The sequence below is a fragment of the Lynx rufus genome, unplaced genomic scaffold (genome assembly GCF_022079265.1).
Source record: "Lynx rufus isolate CCGP_SWC_20201006 ecotype Redwood Valley unplaced genomic scaffold, mLynRuf1.p SCAF_6, whole genome shotgun sequence".
NCBI classification, from domain to species: Eukaryota; Metazoa; Chordata; class Mammalia; order Carnivora; family Felidae; genus Lynx; species Lynx rufus.
Window position 1 is genome coordinate 66443706 of NW_025814878.1, and position 18235 is coordinate 66461940.

Sequence of the window (18235 nt, forward strand, 5' to 3'; positions counted from 1 at the left end):
CTGTTTTTGGTATGAGAGAGTTCATGGAAGGGAGTTTTGAGTAAGAGTTTGAAGATATGTATTTTGGAATAAGATGGTGTACTATTACGACATATAGGCTTAGAAACAGGCATGCACAAATTTTTGAGCAGTAGAGGATGGCAAAATGAGAAAGGGATAAAGAAGTTGCAATTCTGAAGTTAAAGTACATACTTAGGAGTTGGCCCGTTAGAATCATTTCATAATATTTGATGAGATTTTTGGTTCTAATCTGCCTGCTTGTTTCTTTAGGGATCTAGATAGCAAGCACTATTGAGTCTGGTATTATAGGCTTTCCAAAGCCCATAATGATAGCATTTGTACCATTGGCACATGTAAACAAAGTAAGCAGATTAAATTATTTTTTAATTGTTGGGTGGTTTGGAACAAATTTGCGCTATATCTTATTACACACTTGATTATTTGTATTATGTATCAATAATTCTGTGGAATGGAGGGAGGAATTTAGAAACTGACATGGGTCCTATGCCTTGCTAAACTTTTATAGTGTTGATTTTTAAGCTTTGAACAATACTCTAAATCTTGCTGGTTGAAGGGGGTGTCTTGAAACAAACATCTATATTTGAAAATTATTAATACCTATTAATAGAAATAAGCACACATACTGTAATGAGAAAGCTTTGAGAATTTGTAATTTTTTTTTTTTTTGATGGTAGATACCCCTAGGTCTTCAAGATTTGCTTGCGATGAATTACCTAAATTGAAATAAAAGTGAGAGTTGTTTGACTGATGATTTTTCCATAGACTAAGTTTTACCAAGTACTAAGCTTAAACAAAAAAAAGTAGATGAAGAGACATAGTAGAAAATTTGCTGTGTAACTCTCAACAATAGCCAAATTATGGAAAGAGCCTAAATGTCCATCAACTGATGAATGGATAAAGAAATTGTGGTTTATATACACAATGGAGTACTACGTGGCAATGAGAAAGAATGAAATATGGCCCTTTGTAGCAACGTGGATGGAACTGGAGAGTGTGATGCTAAGTGAAATAAGCCATACAGAGAAAGACAGATACCATATGTGTTCATTCTCATGTGGATCCGGAGAAACTTAACAGGAACCCATGGGGGAGGGGAAGGAAAAAAAAAAAGAGGTTAGAGTGGGAGAGAGCCAAAGCATAAGAGACTCTTAAAAACTAAGAACAAACTGAGGGCTGATGGGGGGTGGGAGGGAGGGGAGGGTGGGTGATGGGTACTGAGGAGGGCACCTTTTGGGATGAGCACTGGGTGTTGTATGGAAACCAATCTAACAATAAATTTCATATATTAAAAAAAAAAAGAAAATTTGCTGTGTAAACAACATATAAAATAAAGATGGCTGTGCTTAGGTAGAAGATGTTTACATGTTGGTGAGTTGTCTAAATGTTCAGTGGCATGCTATTGGCTTGCCATTTAATATCCAATCAACATTCTAAGATCAAAGGATGGTTAGACAGATTTGACAATTAAATTGGTGGGGAAGTGAATGGGCTTTGCAGTTTAAAATTAAATAATACATGTTGTCTGTTTAATTACTGTTGTGTGTATGTAAGTGATCACTTAATAGAATGAAGCTGAGGGCTTAAAGTGACTTTAAGACCATAAAACCTTAATCACATCTGTTTCATGACCTTAAATTGATGTGATATGAGGATTAAAAAAGAGCTAATCCTTTTTTTATTAACTAAAATCCATACTTTACTCAGATTTGCTTAATTTTTCCCTAATGTCTTAAAAAAAGAGCTGATCTTTTTGAAGAAGACTTCTGTGCTTATAGAATCAGTAAATCAAAATCAAATTGCTTGTTGGGTTGGAATCTTTTATAATGCTGAATGAAAATTTTGGTAGTTTTGATGAAGAGAATATGTTAGAATTGTATCTTCATTTCAGTGATTGTTAGCAGCATTCAAAAATTTTAAAAAGGTCAGGTGGTGGTGGTGGTGGTGGTGGTGGTGGTGGTGGTATTACTGTATATGTGTGTGTGTTCTGTTAGTGTGAAAATAGAATGACCTTCATGTGAATTCTTTGAGTTTCTGGAAGATGAAATAAGGTAAAGCTTTACTTGTCTTTTAAATAGTTTTTCTTTCGGGGGTTGAAATGTTATTTTTGTCACATAAACAAGTAAATAGCAATTAGTTTAAAAGTAAAGTTCATGTGTACGATTACCTTGTTCTATCATCAATTATTGTTCCTTTTGTGAAAGTAATGCAAACAGTGATTCCTAAACTTACCAGAAGTCTTTCTCTGAGATTCCTGAACTTATTTTGGTAGACTTTAGGCTGTGTTTCCATAGAATTCTAGTTTAAATGGTGTTTGGATTCCTAACTTAGGCTATAGAGCTTGCTTAATTCCTAAGGTACCTATATTACTTACTCTATATGTCAGCTTTGAAAAATGACAGAAGGTACTATTCCAACACTGGTAACTAACCAAATTGTAACAAATGTAGGAAGTTTATAAAAAACACTATTTTGACTAGTTTAAAAATTCTATTGGGGAATACTGATTTGCTTTTACAGGATAAGGAAGAGAGTGAGAGTATTATGGAGATTGTGAAGGGGACTCTGTGACACTGATTATTTTGTGTAGGTGGATGAAAGTCTTTTAGGACTTTCAGTTTTGCTTGATATCGATATGTCACTAGCCTTGATCAGAGTGTTCTTAGGCTCATTAATGGAACTAAGTGAATGAGATAAGAAGGAGGAAAATGTCTTTCTATTTGAGAAAGTTTTTGGTAAAATATACATAACATTTTTTTTTTAGGAGTTGAAAGAAACAGGAAAAAAAAACTGGGTTAAAGGAGACATGGATGTACTTTGTAAAAGTGATTACAGTAGATAAAATTTACTGAGTAGTGAGCTAGTAAGAGAAAAAGGCAGTGTGCAAAAGCCCCCCATTGGGAAGGAAGAAAGCAGGTGTTTGACCTATCAGGTCAGCTGTTTTGCATTGTTTGTAGAACAGGGTGTGACAAGTGTAGGTAGGTAGGGGGCAGAGTCTGGTCACCTGCTCTTAAGGTTTATAATTGTATCTAGGGAAGTGTCTCTAAACTGAATTTTCTTTGTAAGAAACTTTAGTATACCTGAATTTATTTCTGTATACTTTTAGAACTTTGAGAATTAGGTTTCAGGGACTTGGGTGCAATTCTGTTGGTAATAGAGACGAGAGGAAATGTAGCTGGTATAGAAACAGTAGAGGTTTGGCTGTATACTCTTAGAAGAGAAAAGATACAAAGGGAAAGTAAACTCTGGGCTTAACGTTACACACTTGTCTCTGTTGAAGGACAGGAAATAGATGGCATGAATCTTCATATGAAATTATTATGTAAAGAGCTAGGATCATGTAACCCCTGGTATTAAGGGTAGGTTGGGGGACATACCAGTGAGGTTACATCATAGGCACATTTACAGTACGTGAATCCACCTGTTATACAGTGGGCAAAAAAAGAAAAAGAAAGTAACCAGTATATCCATTAGCGTTATATTGACAGTAAGCAGTAGAAACCGACTTTGGCTAATTTCAGCAAAGGAATAAATTGGAAGGCTCTCAGGAGAACCAGTCTGGGAAAGTGGGTATGAATCAAGGGCAGGCAGGCATCAAGGACCTGAGCAAGGTCAGACACAGGAACACTTTGAGTAGGAAGCCACCATTGGCATTTGTTGACAGTGACTCTGCTGTTGCTGTGAATAATTTTTGAGCTATTCCTGTGCCTCTCTGTTACTCATTGAACTTAAAATTTTTATGAAGGGAATATTTGATTGTCTAGTTTAGAACCTGAGCCTATTTCTAACCTGGTTGCGAGGAAAGGCCTTTTGGTTTTCAGTGTGAAAACAAAAATTTCTGTATCCATATTTAAAACGGGATCTGTCACTTCTGCCAAGCTAAATCAAATAGTTAGTCTCCTTAAATGCTCCATGGCTCAGTAAATAAAGTGTACCCAGTTACTCATGCTGGAAGCTAGGTAGTCATCCTTGACTTCTCCTATATCCTCACTCCCATATCTAATCCATAGCATATTGTCCTGTTAATTTGCCTCTTAAATGTCTTGAGTTTATCCATTTACCTCTGAGTAATCCTTGCTACTGTAGTCCCACTTGGTATACAACAGAAGCTTCATAATATCTCTGGTCTACAGATTGGTTCCAACACATTATGTGGGGGTGAACTTTAAAAAATGCAAATCAGATTATGCTGTAATTTTGCTAAAAGCCTTTCGGTGGTCTGCCTTTTATTTACTTATTATTTTTCAGCTTTAGTCCACCTTTTAAATCATAGTGGGAGACTGGGACTCTGCAAACTACATTTCTCAGACCCCCTTGCCAGCTCACTTCTTGTTGGATTTTAACAGTGGGAGCCCTGGCAGGAATTTGGGAGATAAGAGAAAGGACTTTGCTTGTTTCTAGTTTCTTTGTACCTCCAGCAGCCAAACATAACTATCACTTCATTCTCCAGCTTCTTTTGATACTCCCAGCACCAGCCCTGCTGCTCCCTCTCACAGGTACCAGCTTCTGGGTGGTACATTCTAGATAGATGGAGTGCCACTTGCATCTCTTCCTCACCCACTGGGCTGTGTCCCCTTAGCAGTTTGAGCAACCTCTTTTCTGTGTCTCTTCCATAGAGTTTCAAACTTGAGCTGCAGGGCTCTTCTCCTTAGAGGCCAAGGTATCAGCTATGTGGTGCCTACTCCTTCGAGGTTTGAACACCTAGCTCAGTGGACCTCCTCACCCTCTTTCAGGCATAGCCCCATAATGCCCTTCCTCCAGGTTCCTAGCTTCTCATGATGCACTTCTTTCATTTTGTTCCCCCAGCCCTTTGGTGGTAGTGCTTCCTGCAGTTACTAATCTCTTGATTCCCTTAGCCTTCCCCTTTTACCTTTTCAGCATTTCAATATCTATATAACCAATTTCCTCTATTAAATCTCCTGTGTTTGAATTACCCATACAGTTTCTGTTTGTTTCCTAGAAGGGATTTTCCATTTTCTAGTAATAAAGTGAAAAAGAGATTTTCGTTAATTCCTAAGTTTGGAACTACTTCTCTAGCCTCAAGCCATGCCATTTCCTCTTTTTCTCTTTATGCTTAGTATTCTGAAATTTTTTTTAATTGCCAGAACATGCAAATTCGTTTTTGTCTCAAAGATATTGCACCTGGTAGACTGTGTGCCAAACTCTGTCAGCACTCCTACCTCCCTTTCCTTTACCCTCCCATTCCATAGTTGCTTGGCTAACTCCTGCATAATGCATGCCAGAGGCAGTACACTATGGAGGTTAGAGACAGGCTATTGTCTGGGTTTTAATATCAGCTTTGCTATTTGGCCGGCTTTATGACTTTGAGCAAGTTACTTAATATGTGTTTCAGCTTCCTCATCTGGAAAATGGGGATAATAATTTTACCTACATGGTAGGATTGCTGTAAGGCTTAAATGTGTTAATGTCAAGCACTCTGAACATTGCTCCTTGCTCCGTGCATGGTCATTGCTCAGTAAGTGATGATAACGTGCTGTGATCAGCTCCATGAGAATCCCTCTGGGATGTCTTTCCCCACCCCCACGCTCTGACAGGTCCCACCTTTTGTATGCTCCTGTAGTGCTGTGTACTTTACCTTTTCAACACTTAACTATGCTTGGGTTATTTGTTTAGTGTCTTGCCAGCATATAACAGTATATGGGATAGTGGCCTTTTTTTTTTTTTTTTTTTTTATTAAAGAATCTGGCTGCTTTCAGAGACTTTGGAGTCATGTGGAATATTTTTACATTCTTTATCTTTCCTCCCTAACATGAACAAGCTCCTTATTTTTCATAGATATCATATAACAAAAGAACACATGATTTGGAATGACTGGAATTCAAACCAAAAAAATCATACCCCAGAAACTTTTGTTCCAAAGCCTGAAAATTTATATGTGCAGAAGAATCCCTGAATACCAACTGCTAAATAATTTCTCTGGTATCTCTCTGCAGATGCAAGCTTGTTTCCCATGAGCAATCCTTTATATTGAATTCTATCTTCTAAAGCCTTTTTTCCTTGATCTTTTAAATCTATTTACAATAAGTGTACATAGACGGTATTTTCTTTTAATATTCTACTTGAAGTAGAAAGGTCTGGTAGTAAGATATCTATATCTATATATCTCATATATATGTGTTAAAGTATGGATGAATAGAAAATAAGTATGACAGGAAAAAAAAATATGCCAGGACCCTGGGATTGAATATTTATTCTGTTTCAACATTATATTTAATTCTGAGCTTCTGAGCAGCCAGTGAAAAGGGAAATATAATTTTTGTCATTATATGAACAGAAGAGGAAAACCACCTCTTTTTTGTGAATTTTAAAATTTATTAGCATAATTTAGCCATTCTCAAATTGTGACTGTAGACCACTAATTCTGCTGAATACTAACAGATATCAGGATTAAGTTTTAAGGATAATGGGATAAATAAGATAAACAGACTCTTTTTTTTTTTTAAGTTTCTAATTTTGATTCCAGTATAGTTAACATAAAGTGTTATATTAGTTTCAGGTGTACAATATAGTGCTTCTACAATTCTATTCATCACCCAGTGCTCATCATGATAAGTGTACTCTTTAATCCCCTTTACCTATTCCATTCATCCCCCTTCCCTCCTCTCTTCTGGTAACCATCAACTTATTCTCTATAGTTAAGAGTCTGCTTCTTGGTTTCTCTTTGTTTGTTTCTTAAATTCCACATATAAGTGAAATCATAATATTTGTCTTTCTCTGACTGGCTTATGTTGTTTTAGCAGTATATACTTTCTGTCTCCATTCATGTTGTTGCAAATGGCAAGATTTCATTCTTTTTTTATGGCTGAGTAATATTCCATTGTATGTGTATACCACATCTTTATCCATTCATGTATCAATGGACTCTCGGGCTGCCTCCATAATTTGGCTATTGTAAATAGTGCTGCAGTAAACAACGGGGTGCAATGGATTAGTATTTTCATATTCCTAGGGGAAATCCCCAGTAGTGCAATTGCTGGATTATCGAGTAATTCTGTTTTTGATTTTTTTTTGAGGAAACTCCATACTGTTTTCCATACTGGCTGCATTGTTGCATTCCTACCAACAGTGCAAGGGGGTTCCTTTTTCTATATCCTCACCAACACTTCTTTCTTGTGTTTTTGATTTTAGTCATTCTGACAGGTGTGAGGTGATAGTTCATGGTAGTTTTGATTTGTATTTCCCTGATGATGAGTGATGTTGAGCATCTTTTCATGTGTCTGTTGGTGATCTGTATGTCTTCTTTGGAGAAGTGTCTGTTCAAGTCTTCTGCCCATTTTTTAGTTGGATTATTTGTGTGTGTGTGTGTGTGTGTGTGTGTGTGTGTGTGTGTTTAGATTTTGAGTTGTATAAGTTCTTTATAGATTTTGGATATTAACCCTTTATCAGATATGCCATTTGCAAATGTCTTCTCCCATTCCAAAGATTGCCTTTTTGGTTTTGTTGATTGTTTCCTTCGCTGTGCAGAAGCTTTTTATTTTGATGTAGTTCCAATAGTTAATTTTGCTTTTGTTTCCCTTGTCTAAAGAGATCTATTTAGAAAAACGTTGCTGTGGCCAATGTCAAAGAAATTGCTGCCTGTGCTCTCTTCTAGGATTTTGATGGTTTCCTGTCTCACATTTAGGTCTTTAACCCATTTTGAATTTATTTTTGGGTATGGTATAAGAAAATGGCCCAGTTTCATTCTTTTCCATGTAGCTGTCCAGTTTTCCCCATACCATTTGTTGAAGAGACTGTTTCCCATCACATTATCTTAACTCCGTTGTTGAAGATGAATTGAACATATATTCATGGGTTTGTTTCTCAGCTTTCTGTCTGTTCCATTGATTTATGTGTGTCTTTTGTGTGTGTGTGTGTGTGTGCCAGTACCATACTGTTTTAAATACCCCAGCTTTGTACTATGACTTAAAGTCTGGAATTGTGATACATCTAGCTTTGTTTTTTCTTTGTCAAGATTGTTTTCACTATTTGAGGTCTCTTGTGGTTCCACAAACATTTTAGGATTATTTGTTCTAGTTTTGTGAAAAATGCTATTGGTATTTTGATGGGGATTGGATTACATCTGTAGATTGCTTTAGGTAGTATGGACATTTTAACAATATTTTTTCTTCCAGTCCATAAGCATGGAATATCTGTTTATTTGTGTCAACTTTGATTTCTTTCATCAGTGTTTTATAGTTTACAGAGTACAAGTCTTTCATCTCCTTGGTTAAGTTTATTCCTAGATATTTTATTATTTTTGGTGCAATTGTAAACAGGATTGCTTTCTTAATTTCTCTTTCTGTTGCTTCCCTATTAGTGTATAGAAATGCAACAGATTTTGGTACGTTGGTTTTTGTATCCTGTGACTTTACTTAATTCACTTATCAGTTCTAGTAGTTTTTTGGTGGAATCTTTAGGGTTTTCTAAATATCAGGTAATCTGTAAATAGTGAAAGTTTCACTTCTTCCTTACCATTTTGGATGCCTTTTTTTCCTTTTTATTGCAATAAAGAGACTTCTTTTTTTTTCTTTTTTTTAATAGGGAGACTTTATGTTTTCTCATAACTAAATATTCTTAACACCTTGACATCCTAATATCTTGACTTTCTAGGAGAAAGATATATTGTTTCACTAATTCATTTTGCCACGAAATACATTTTAAAGCAAATATTAAGCTTTGGAAAGTGCTGGCCTAAGTCCTTGAACAACGTGATGGATTATATCTTCAGTACCATTTTTGCAGAAGATATCACAGTTGCTTTTTATTTGACCTTTCCTTATGGTGATGTAAATTTTCTTTGAAACATAATCCAGGGCAAGGCTGACTTCTTCCAGGGAATCTAGATTTTCCCTATCAACCAGGAATTGCTGCTTTTGAAAAGCATGTGCAGGAGTGCTTTGGGAACAAAGTATTTCTGTTGTCTGCCACCCTGCTGGCCTGGTAGTTGGTTTAGGAGCCTCTCAGAGCCATTCCAGACTGAGGCTGATTTTATTTTTCCTAATGTAACCTGACTGTCCACAACCCATACCTGCTAGGGCTGCAGCTGTTTCAATATGTAGCAAGGGCCTGAGCTCTCCACCTTCTCTCCAGGGGCCTGCTGGGACTAATTATTTTGAAAACACTAGTAACAGCATGCTTCCAATTTAGTCTCCAAATGTAAGCTCTTTTCATCATCCTTGCTGCTCTTCAACCTGTTTGTTACACACTTCTTTTACCTTAATCAGCTCTCCCATTTCTTCTCTCCTCTCCTAAACATGTATATTTGCTCTTTAGAACATTTGTTTATGGGAAACAAATTATCCTCTGTTATATTAACCTCTGTTATGTTACCTTCCATCTCTTCATTTAAGGTTTCCTTTAATGTTTCTTCTACCCGCTGGCCTTAACTTGATTGAGCTCCATCTTTCAGTTGTTGCTTCTTTTTTCTGACATATCTTTTGGGCAGGAGGTTGGGCAGGTGGGTCAGCATTCTTCATTCTCAGTAGTATATCCAGACTATTACTCTTACACTCTTTTAATGAACAGCCAGCAAGAACAACTTAGTAAAATAAAATTCTGTTCTTTTGAGCCTTATGCCTTTAACTTTCTTATTTCTGTCAACTTTTTCTCCTTTGGCGATTTTGGGACCTGGATATCATCTTCATTTTCATCCCACATATTGCCATATTCATTTGGTAGCACCGCCTATCCATCTGTGATTTTCTCAACTGGAATCCATTTGGACTTTATTTTTATATATGGTGTGAAGTACAGTTTCGTTCTTGATGATCCACTGATGGGGAAGCAGTGATGGTAACTTGACCATTTGAGGAATGATGAATTTTGAAGTATAGAAATTGCCCCATAAATTGATTGGCTCTAAGAAGATAAGGACTGATTAAAAATCCTTAGGAATGTTGAAAATGTTTAAGATATTTTGTTTAATGTTTAATATATTTAAAACTTTAATTTTATAGAAATGAATGAGAATTGTACCTGAAATGATGATATCTGGCTATATCATAATCTTGATTCAAAGAGAAAGGTTAGCTGTTTTGCTAACTGAAGTGTAGGAGAAGAACACTGGATAGTTTGAGGTCCAGCCATTTGCAAATCACTTGTTTCCTCTTTTTCCCTAGTGCAAAGTGGAGAGAGTAATAACTAATTCATAGAATTGTTGGGCTAAGAAAATGCAGTAGTTACATATAGATGTATGTGTGTTTTGTAAACTTTGATGTTTAAGATCTAATAAAAGTTAGAGAACCATTCTCTCTTAAGATGGGACATAAGGTTGCTCTTTGACATCACATTGTCTCCAAAAAAAAAAAATGGGTGTTTTTATAGAAAAAAATATTTTAAAAATTTAATCCGAATGATAATGGTTGGGGTCAGGAGGTGGGGGGATCTAGTGAACGTTATTTTATGCAACTATTGTAAGTCTAAGGAAAAAGAACTGTTATTTCTTACGACCCTATGCTAGAATTGCACTGTTAATATTACTTCTTTTTTATTAAAAAAAATTTGTTTTTTTAACATTTATTCATTTTTGAGAGTGAGAGAGAGCATGAGTGGGGAGGGGCAGAGAGAGAGAGGGAGACACAGAATCCAAAGCAGGCTCCAGGCTCTGAGCTGTCAGCACAGAGCCCGACGCGGGGCTTGAACTCACGGACTGTGAGATCATGACCTGAGCTGAAGTCAGACGCTTAACCGACTGAGCCACCCAGGCACACCAATATTACTTTTTTTAATGTTTCATTTACAGGTATATGATGTTGATTGATGGCACAAATGAAGTTTTTATGATTGATAGAGATAATTCGGTGTTTCATGTTTCAAATCTGGAATTTCCATTTCGTAAAGATCTCCGTATACATTTATCAAATACTCTCTTGGATGGGGTAAGTCATATATTGTTGTTGTTCTTGTTTTTTAAATTAAACATTGTTGTTTTCTTTCTCTTGCAAATTGTATTTTTATTAATCCAATAGGAAACTTACAATCTAGTTCTTTTTTAGTTTTTTTTTTTAAATTGAGGTATAATTGACCTGTAAAGAAAGAAATCTAGTTTTTATTAGGATGTTAAATTTCATTTATCTCTTACCTTCGTTTTCACTTGACCATTGTCTTGAGTCTGAGAGTAAATGAACAAAATTAAATCTATTTTTTTTGTTCTTTGTGATTAAAAAAAATAATTCTTGTTCAAAAAGACTAATTTTATTATTTTATATGTCAAAATTGAATTTTAATTAAGTGATACAACATACCACATTTCCCTTGGCTCTTTAAAGAGAATCATGCCTTTGAAAGCAACTACTGTACTTTAACATTTGAAGTTTGAAAGCTAATAAGAATTTTCCCATTTCAGAAAATCTATATTTAATAATCCATAAAATTACTTGGTTAAAAATATTTTAACTTTCTTCCATACAAACAGCTTTCTTCTAACCAATTCTGAAAATATTTATTCATTGTAAATAAAAATTAAAATAGTATATAGAACATTAGAAAAAAGCTGGTAAAAATCACCTGAACCTACCATTGGAGTAACTTCTGTTACCATTTTGATGAACATTGTTCCAGACTTTTCTCTTTGCCACAGTGTTGTCTTATGTCTGCTTGTGTGGTATATAACATTTTTATTAGTAATAGCAACTCAGAACATAGGTGCTTTAGGGTAGTTGGGACTCAGTAAGATTCTGAATAATGTTGGAACCTCTGCTTTGATTAAAAATGAGTGCTCTGGTTAAATATATATACACAGGTATAGCTACATATTTTGTGTGAAGAGAACCAAGTATTACATGTATTTTTGTGATTTGTCTTTTTTCCCCATGTAGCAATTTGTTTTGGACACCTTTCTCACATAAATGTCTGAATGATGTACCATTGTATATGTAAACACTATAATTTGGGGTATCCAAGTATCTTGACTGTGAAAATTTTGTAGGGGATGCTCTTTAAAAATATGAGCCATCTCAATAGCCCAACCTCAACCTAATGAATTAGACTCTCCCAGGGGCCAGAGTATCTGTACTTTCAATAAGCATGCAAGTGAAAGGCGCCTGGGTGGCTTGGTCAGTTAAGCATCCAACTCTTGATGTTGGCTTAGGTCATAGTCTTGCGGTTCAAGGGATTGAGCCCTGTGTCAGGCTCTGTGCTGATGGAATGAAGCCTGCTTGAGATTCTCTCTCTCCCTCTTTCTCTTCCCCTCTCCTATACTCTCTCTCTCAAAGTAAATAAACTGTTTAAAAAAAAAAAAAGAAAAGAAAAGAAAAAAAAGAAAACGCTCAAGTGATTCTAATCAGGCAAGTTTAAGAAACACTTCTGTAATTTATTTATTTATTTATTTATTTTTATTTATTTTTGGGACAGAGAGAGACAGAGCATGAATGGGGGAGGGGCAGAGAGAGAGTGAGACACAGAATCGGAAACAGGCTCCAGGCTCCGAGCCATCAGCCCAGAGCCTGACGCGGGGCTTGAACTCACGGAGTTCGAGATCGTGACCTGGCTGAAGTCGGACGCTTAACCGACTGCGCCACCCAGGCGCCCCACTTCTGTAATTTATTTAACCAGTCCTCTTTGGTGGGCATTTTGACTTTTTTTTTTTTTTTTTTTGGTAAGACACTTGAATGCATATCCTTGTATCTTTTTCCTTTCACATTTGTGCAGTTTTATAACTAAGATTCTTAGAGGTGAGATTATAATGTGTATCAAGAAACTTTTGATTGCAAGTCACTGAAGCCCAACTTAAAGTAACTGAAGAAGGAAAGAACTCTATTGGCACAAATCATTGTTTCAGGTTGGCCTGCTTCTGGCTGGATCTGGGGGCTCAAAGGATACTGGCCAAGTTCTTTCTCTTTCTTTGCTTTACTTGTCTGTTTGGTCTCATTCTGCATTAAGGCTCTTTTACATGAGAGGCAAATTGCATTATAGTGCAAGCAGAAAGAAAACTCTTTCTCTTCCAACATCCATATGTCAACCCCAGGGAGAACTTCAAAAGGCCTGCCTGAGTTACGTATCCATGGAAGAGTGACACTGGAGGCTGGTCACTTGATGGCAGCACTCCCGCTTGGAGTGCAGGAGGAGTAGTGCTTCTAAGAAAGGGATGGTAGTAGGCTATACCTTGTTCCCCATGCTGTGGCATGCCAATTATAAATATTGACAGATGTAACTGGTACCCTTCTTTCCAGAACGTTTAAACACATGCACAGTTCTACGAACCATTTATAAAGGATATGTACGTTGTCTTAAATGCTGGGTTTTGAAAATTGAATATTTTCTAATTGGATGAGGGAAAGACTTCTTTTTTATTTTATGGGACAGTATAGCATAGTGGTTAAGAGCCCTAACGCTTAACTGATGGTGCCTTACTGGCTTTATCAGTTATTTTATGAGGGATTTAAATAATTTACTCAGTTTCTTCATCTGTAGTGAAGGGAGGCTAAAAATAGTACTTAGATTTTGGTGCTGTTGTGAAGATTAAGTTGGATAGTTTATAAAGTGCTGATAACAGTATCTGAGACATAGTAAGTAAATGTTTACCTCTTTTTTGCATTTATGTGAATTGTTAATGAGGTTTAACAGTTTATTCTTTATGAGTTACTGTGTTTCTTCTTTGAGTTGCTGGCTCAGATCCTTTATATGTTTTTCTATTGGGTTTTCACCTTTTTCTTACTGATTTATAAGAGTTTTTTGTCCGCTAGGGTATTTCTGACATGGATATTGGAAAAAATGTATTTTACTTTTTGGTGTTTTCTGTGGCACGAGTTTGAATTTATATAGGTAAATTTATGTTGGTAAAATTATAAACTACTATAATAGGGTTTTTAAAAAATATTTATTTATTTTAGGAGAGAGAGACAGAGAGAGGAAGGGGAGAGAGAACCCCAAGCATGCTCTCTGCTTTGTCAGAGCAGAGCCTGACACGGGGCTTGATCCCACCACTGTGAGATAGTGACCTGAGCTAAAATCAAGAGACAGACGCTAAACCAACTGAGCCACCCAGGCACCCGAAACATCTTAGTAATTAATATTTGCCTTTTGTGTCATTTTAAGAAATTTTTACTCATTTTCCTTCCTATTCATATTTTTACTTTACAGTTGTTATAATACCCACCAGTATTTCCTTCCTGTATTTCTATGGTATTATTTGTATATTTAAATACATTTGAATATCTGAAATATCTGAAATACATTTTGAAAGAAGGAATAAGATAAGGGTATGATTTTATTTATTTCCAAATGTCTAAACTGTTGTCTCAACACCATTCAGTGAATCTATTTTTCCCTTTTCGTTATTGTTGTGTCTGTTTTTCCTTTTTAATTGGATATATTATTTTTATTGTATAGTGGATTCCCTTATATATCATTGTTTCTTTCTTGATTTGTTTTTTCATTCCATTAATATTTTGGTCTTTCAGTGGTAGTTTTAGGTTGATTTTAATACTCTGACTTTAGCATACAGGTTAATGTTTGGCAGTCCAGGTGTACCCAATCTCCTGGCCATTCTGAAGTTTGCCGCTTAGATTTTGCTCTCTTTAGCTTTTGGGTGAATACGCTGTTTGATTAAGAAGTTAGGCTGTACTTCATGTGCAAATCTATACAACAATGAGCTTATACTTTTCCCTGCAGAGTAATCTCTGGTAGGCTTGTCTTAAGACCATTCATCTTTCTCTGCTGTTTTGGGTTATATGGTTTATCTCTTGGCCACACCTTCACTGTCTTTCTTTGGAGGAAAAAGGGACTCTACGTCTTTATTATAAAACTTCCTGCAACTTCAGGTCTCCCTTTCTATAGGGATGCTATTTCCGTGTAAAAAATTTCCAAACTTTCTTCAATGTTGAATCTTTTTTGTGAGCCAGGTTGAATTATGTGTGGCTAATAATTCTTTGGAATTTGTACGAGAATGCTTTTTTTTTGTCTTAACCAAGATGAAATTTGCTCCTCTTTCTGGTTTTTATCCACTATTGGGATGATAGGGAGTGGCTTGTGAATGTTTACTTAAATTCTCAATGATAGAATGATCCTGATGAAAATCACATGCATAAAATATATATTTAACAGAGGGAATCCCACTTTCCAAGTGACCTGAATGCTCGTGGCCCCCATCCTATGCTGTTTGTTTTTATTTACCAGCTAGTTATTTGAGTGTGCAAACCAGAAGATGGAAGACTGCGATGGGAGAATAGGATGTTTGAACTAGTCACTTCTTTTTTTTTTAATTTTTTAATTTTTATTTTTGAGAGAGAGAGGGAGAGGGAGAGGCAGAGAGACAGTGTGAGTGTGGGAGGGGCAGAGAGAGGGAGACACAGAATTCAAAGTAGGACCCAGGCTCTGAGCTATCAGCACAGAGCCCGACGCAGGGCTCAAACTCACAAGCTGCGGGACCGTGACCTGAGCTGAAGTTGTATGCTTAACCGACTAAGCCACCCAGGCGCCCTTGAATTAGTCACTTCTGAGGTATAGTTTGGGGTAATGAGAAGGTTTGGGATGTGATCGAGGAGGGTGAGAGGTTGAGGTCGTGTGAAGAGCAGTGGAAGTGAGATCAAGGAATGTATTAGGTGGTTCCTAATGAGTGATGGTAGGAGTCCAGGTTGAGAGGATGACTATGAGCAGGTACTAAAGGCAGGATGAGGGTAGCATAGTTGGATGGAGTGGCAGAGACTGAGCAGAGTAAATAGAGTCACAAAACAAAGAGATATCTATACTGTCTACTCTGGGGGACTGCTAGTAAATTCTCATTCCTGTGACAGTGTGCAGTAAATGCCATTTTGTAATAAAATGACACATATGTGTATATATATGCCAACATTTGTAACATATGTATGTGCATGTGTGTGCAATGCGTACACACACATGGTATGACTGGTACCCCTGGAGTTTTGCCGTTTGTAACCTGCACAGCCAGTGTGACAGCTCTGGTAGTTAGTTCAAGGGAACAGCAAGAATAGTTTTGTTTGTGTTACCCTCATTTACAATAGAGTTTTTTAGCATTATAATTAATAAAATAAAAGGAAGAAAAAGACTTTTAAGTTACAGCATTTGTCATAGTTTAGCATAGTTTGTTGTTGAACTCATGTTTTTAAATGCGTTTCATGTTCAAGTTGCTGTGCCGAGTGCAGAGGGTTGAAAAGAAGGCCTCACCCTTGAGAGATTTTACTGCACTGGGTAGGGGTGGAGAAAAATTGGTAGTGACATGGGAGACCTTCAAATAAAACAATAACTTGACTGGTATTTTACAGAAGTCCTGTGGTGGTTTGGAGGAGAAATAAATTATATCCAGTTAGTTTGGAATGAAGGATGTTTTATAGAGGAATTGGCATTAGATATGGAAAGATTTCTTTAGAAAGAGATTTTTGTTGGACATGGGCTGAGGGCATTCCAGGTAGGAAATAATGCTTAAAAATTAGATGTTTAACCATCTGCAGATTTAACTGAGCAATACTATTTATTTTCACCCCGAACTTGGACAAATGAAAAACTGCATAATAGACTCTTGTGAAGTTTTAAAATAGCAATATGATTCATGATGTCAATTTACTTGGACCAGAATTATAGTTGCCATATCTGTTTTTCCAGTTAGTTAATTAAAACAGTCCTCTGTAGTTTCCTGTTTCTTCTACATTTTCATTTGCAAATTGTTTTTGTAAAATTCCAAATCCAAGAATAACTCAAACTACCTAATTGTCTGCCTGTCATATGTGAGCATTGAAGCTTTTGTTTTGCTCTCTAAATTATGTTCTTTGACCCACAAAATGCAGAAAATAGGAGTTTAGAAGTATGGCATTAATTCATTTGAAACAATCAGTGAAATTCAGTTAATTTTATACTGAGGCTAAGAGGAGAATATAGCAGTTAATCACCAAAGTTAATAGCAAGAATCTTGGAAAAATGGCATGTCTGTTCAACTGTTAATGTTTTATAAAGGAATATGCATACTCATTGTTAGAATTTTGGAAAGTCTGTATATCATAAAGTAGAAAAAAATTCAACTGTCAAGAAGAGGTTACATTTTAACATTTTGTTGTATCTTCTTTTAGTCATTTTGTTGTGCCTATATTTACAGAATATGTATAATTAAATGTATATAGCTGACATTTAATGTATGCTGTGTATCTGGGGTTCGTTCCATCATTTTCCTTCATTCTGAGGAACTGATCTTAGGATTTAAGAAAATTTAGTTTTATTTTTAAAACTTGAAATATAATTCACAAACTACGAAATTCACCCTTTTAAGCTGTATAATTTAGTAGTCTTTAGTATATTCACAAGATTATGCCACCATTACTGCTAATTCCAGAACATTTCGTCACCTAGGTGGCCTTAGTTGAGTGGATTTCAAGGAATGGGTTATCTTTGAGATGAGCTTTGGAGGTCTACAGGCTTCCAGAGAACAGTTAATTATTTCCTCTCATTAAAACCGTTCAATGGTTCCCCATTGCGCATAGCATGAAACCCAAACTGCTAAACATAATATTCTTTATATCTGGGCCATGCCTGTGTCTTTGCCATTGTCTTTGATTGTGAACCCTTGAAACATAACCTCCATCTATACTGAGCTTTGGACAGTTTGCTTCAAAACCATCATTTCCATGCCTTTGTAATACAGTTTGGCTCATCCACTGTCCTGCTAGGAAATGACCACTGTGTCCTTCAGGGTTCAACTCATGGGTCCCAAGTGTCTTAGCATACCTTTCTCTTACTCTTCAAGTGGAAATAACTACTCCTCGTTAGGCTTATTCCCTATGTATTTGGTATTCCTTTCCTTATTTGGCTGAAAGAGTGTAGGTTTATGTCTGTTGTCTTGGTATAGTTAGCAATATATCAGAAGTATTCTGATATAGACAATAAGCTACATGGCCACTCTATATGGCCATCTCTCATTAAAGCTGTAACTCTTCATTGGACCCAGCTGCTTAACTATTCTCTTCTCTTTCTGGGACTCTCCTCTGAAGGTAGGGACTGTATGCTTAATTTCTCCAGCACTTAGAGCTATGTCTAATATGTAGTTTCGGCTCAGGAAATATTGGATGGATAGGTAGAAGGGTGGATACCTGGGATCTTCAGTAAAAAGGAATGGAATATAGAAAAGTACAGAGGATAGGAAAGTAAAACATGCAGGTGTTTTGTTTTGTTTTGTTTATTTTTTGGTGGGGCCCACAATTGAAGGATTTAAGGTCTAAGTTTCTCCACTGCAATACTTAATACCAAAAGACAATGGAGCAATTTCTAACAGAAT

The 18235-nt window shown here is 36.2% G+C and overlaps 1 protein-coding gene across 1 annotated transcript in view; it reads left to right on the forward strand.

Moving 5' to 3' along the window:
• The window catches only part of RNGTT (RNA guanylyltransferase and 5'-phosphatase), a 320167-nt gene that overhangs the window by 74597 nt on the left and 227335 nt on the right, over positions 1-18235 (forward strand). Inside the window, exon 9 of the mRNA XM_047102241.1 lies at positions 10760-10895. Coding sequence (XP_046958197.1) covers positions 10760-10895 — 136 coding nt within the window. The remainder of the gene's footprint in view (positions 1-10759; positions 10896-18235) is intronic.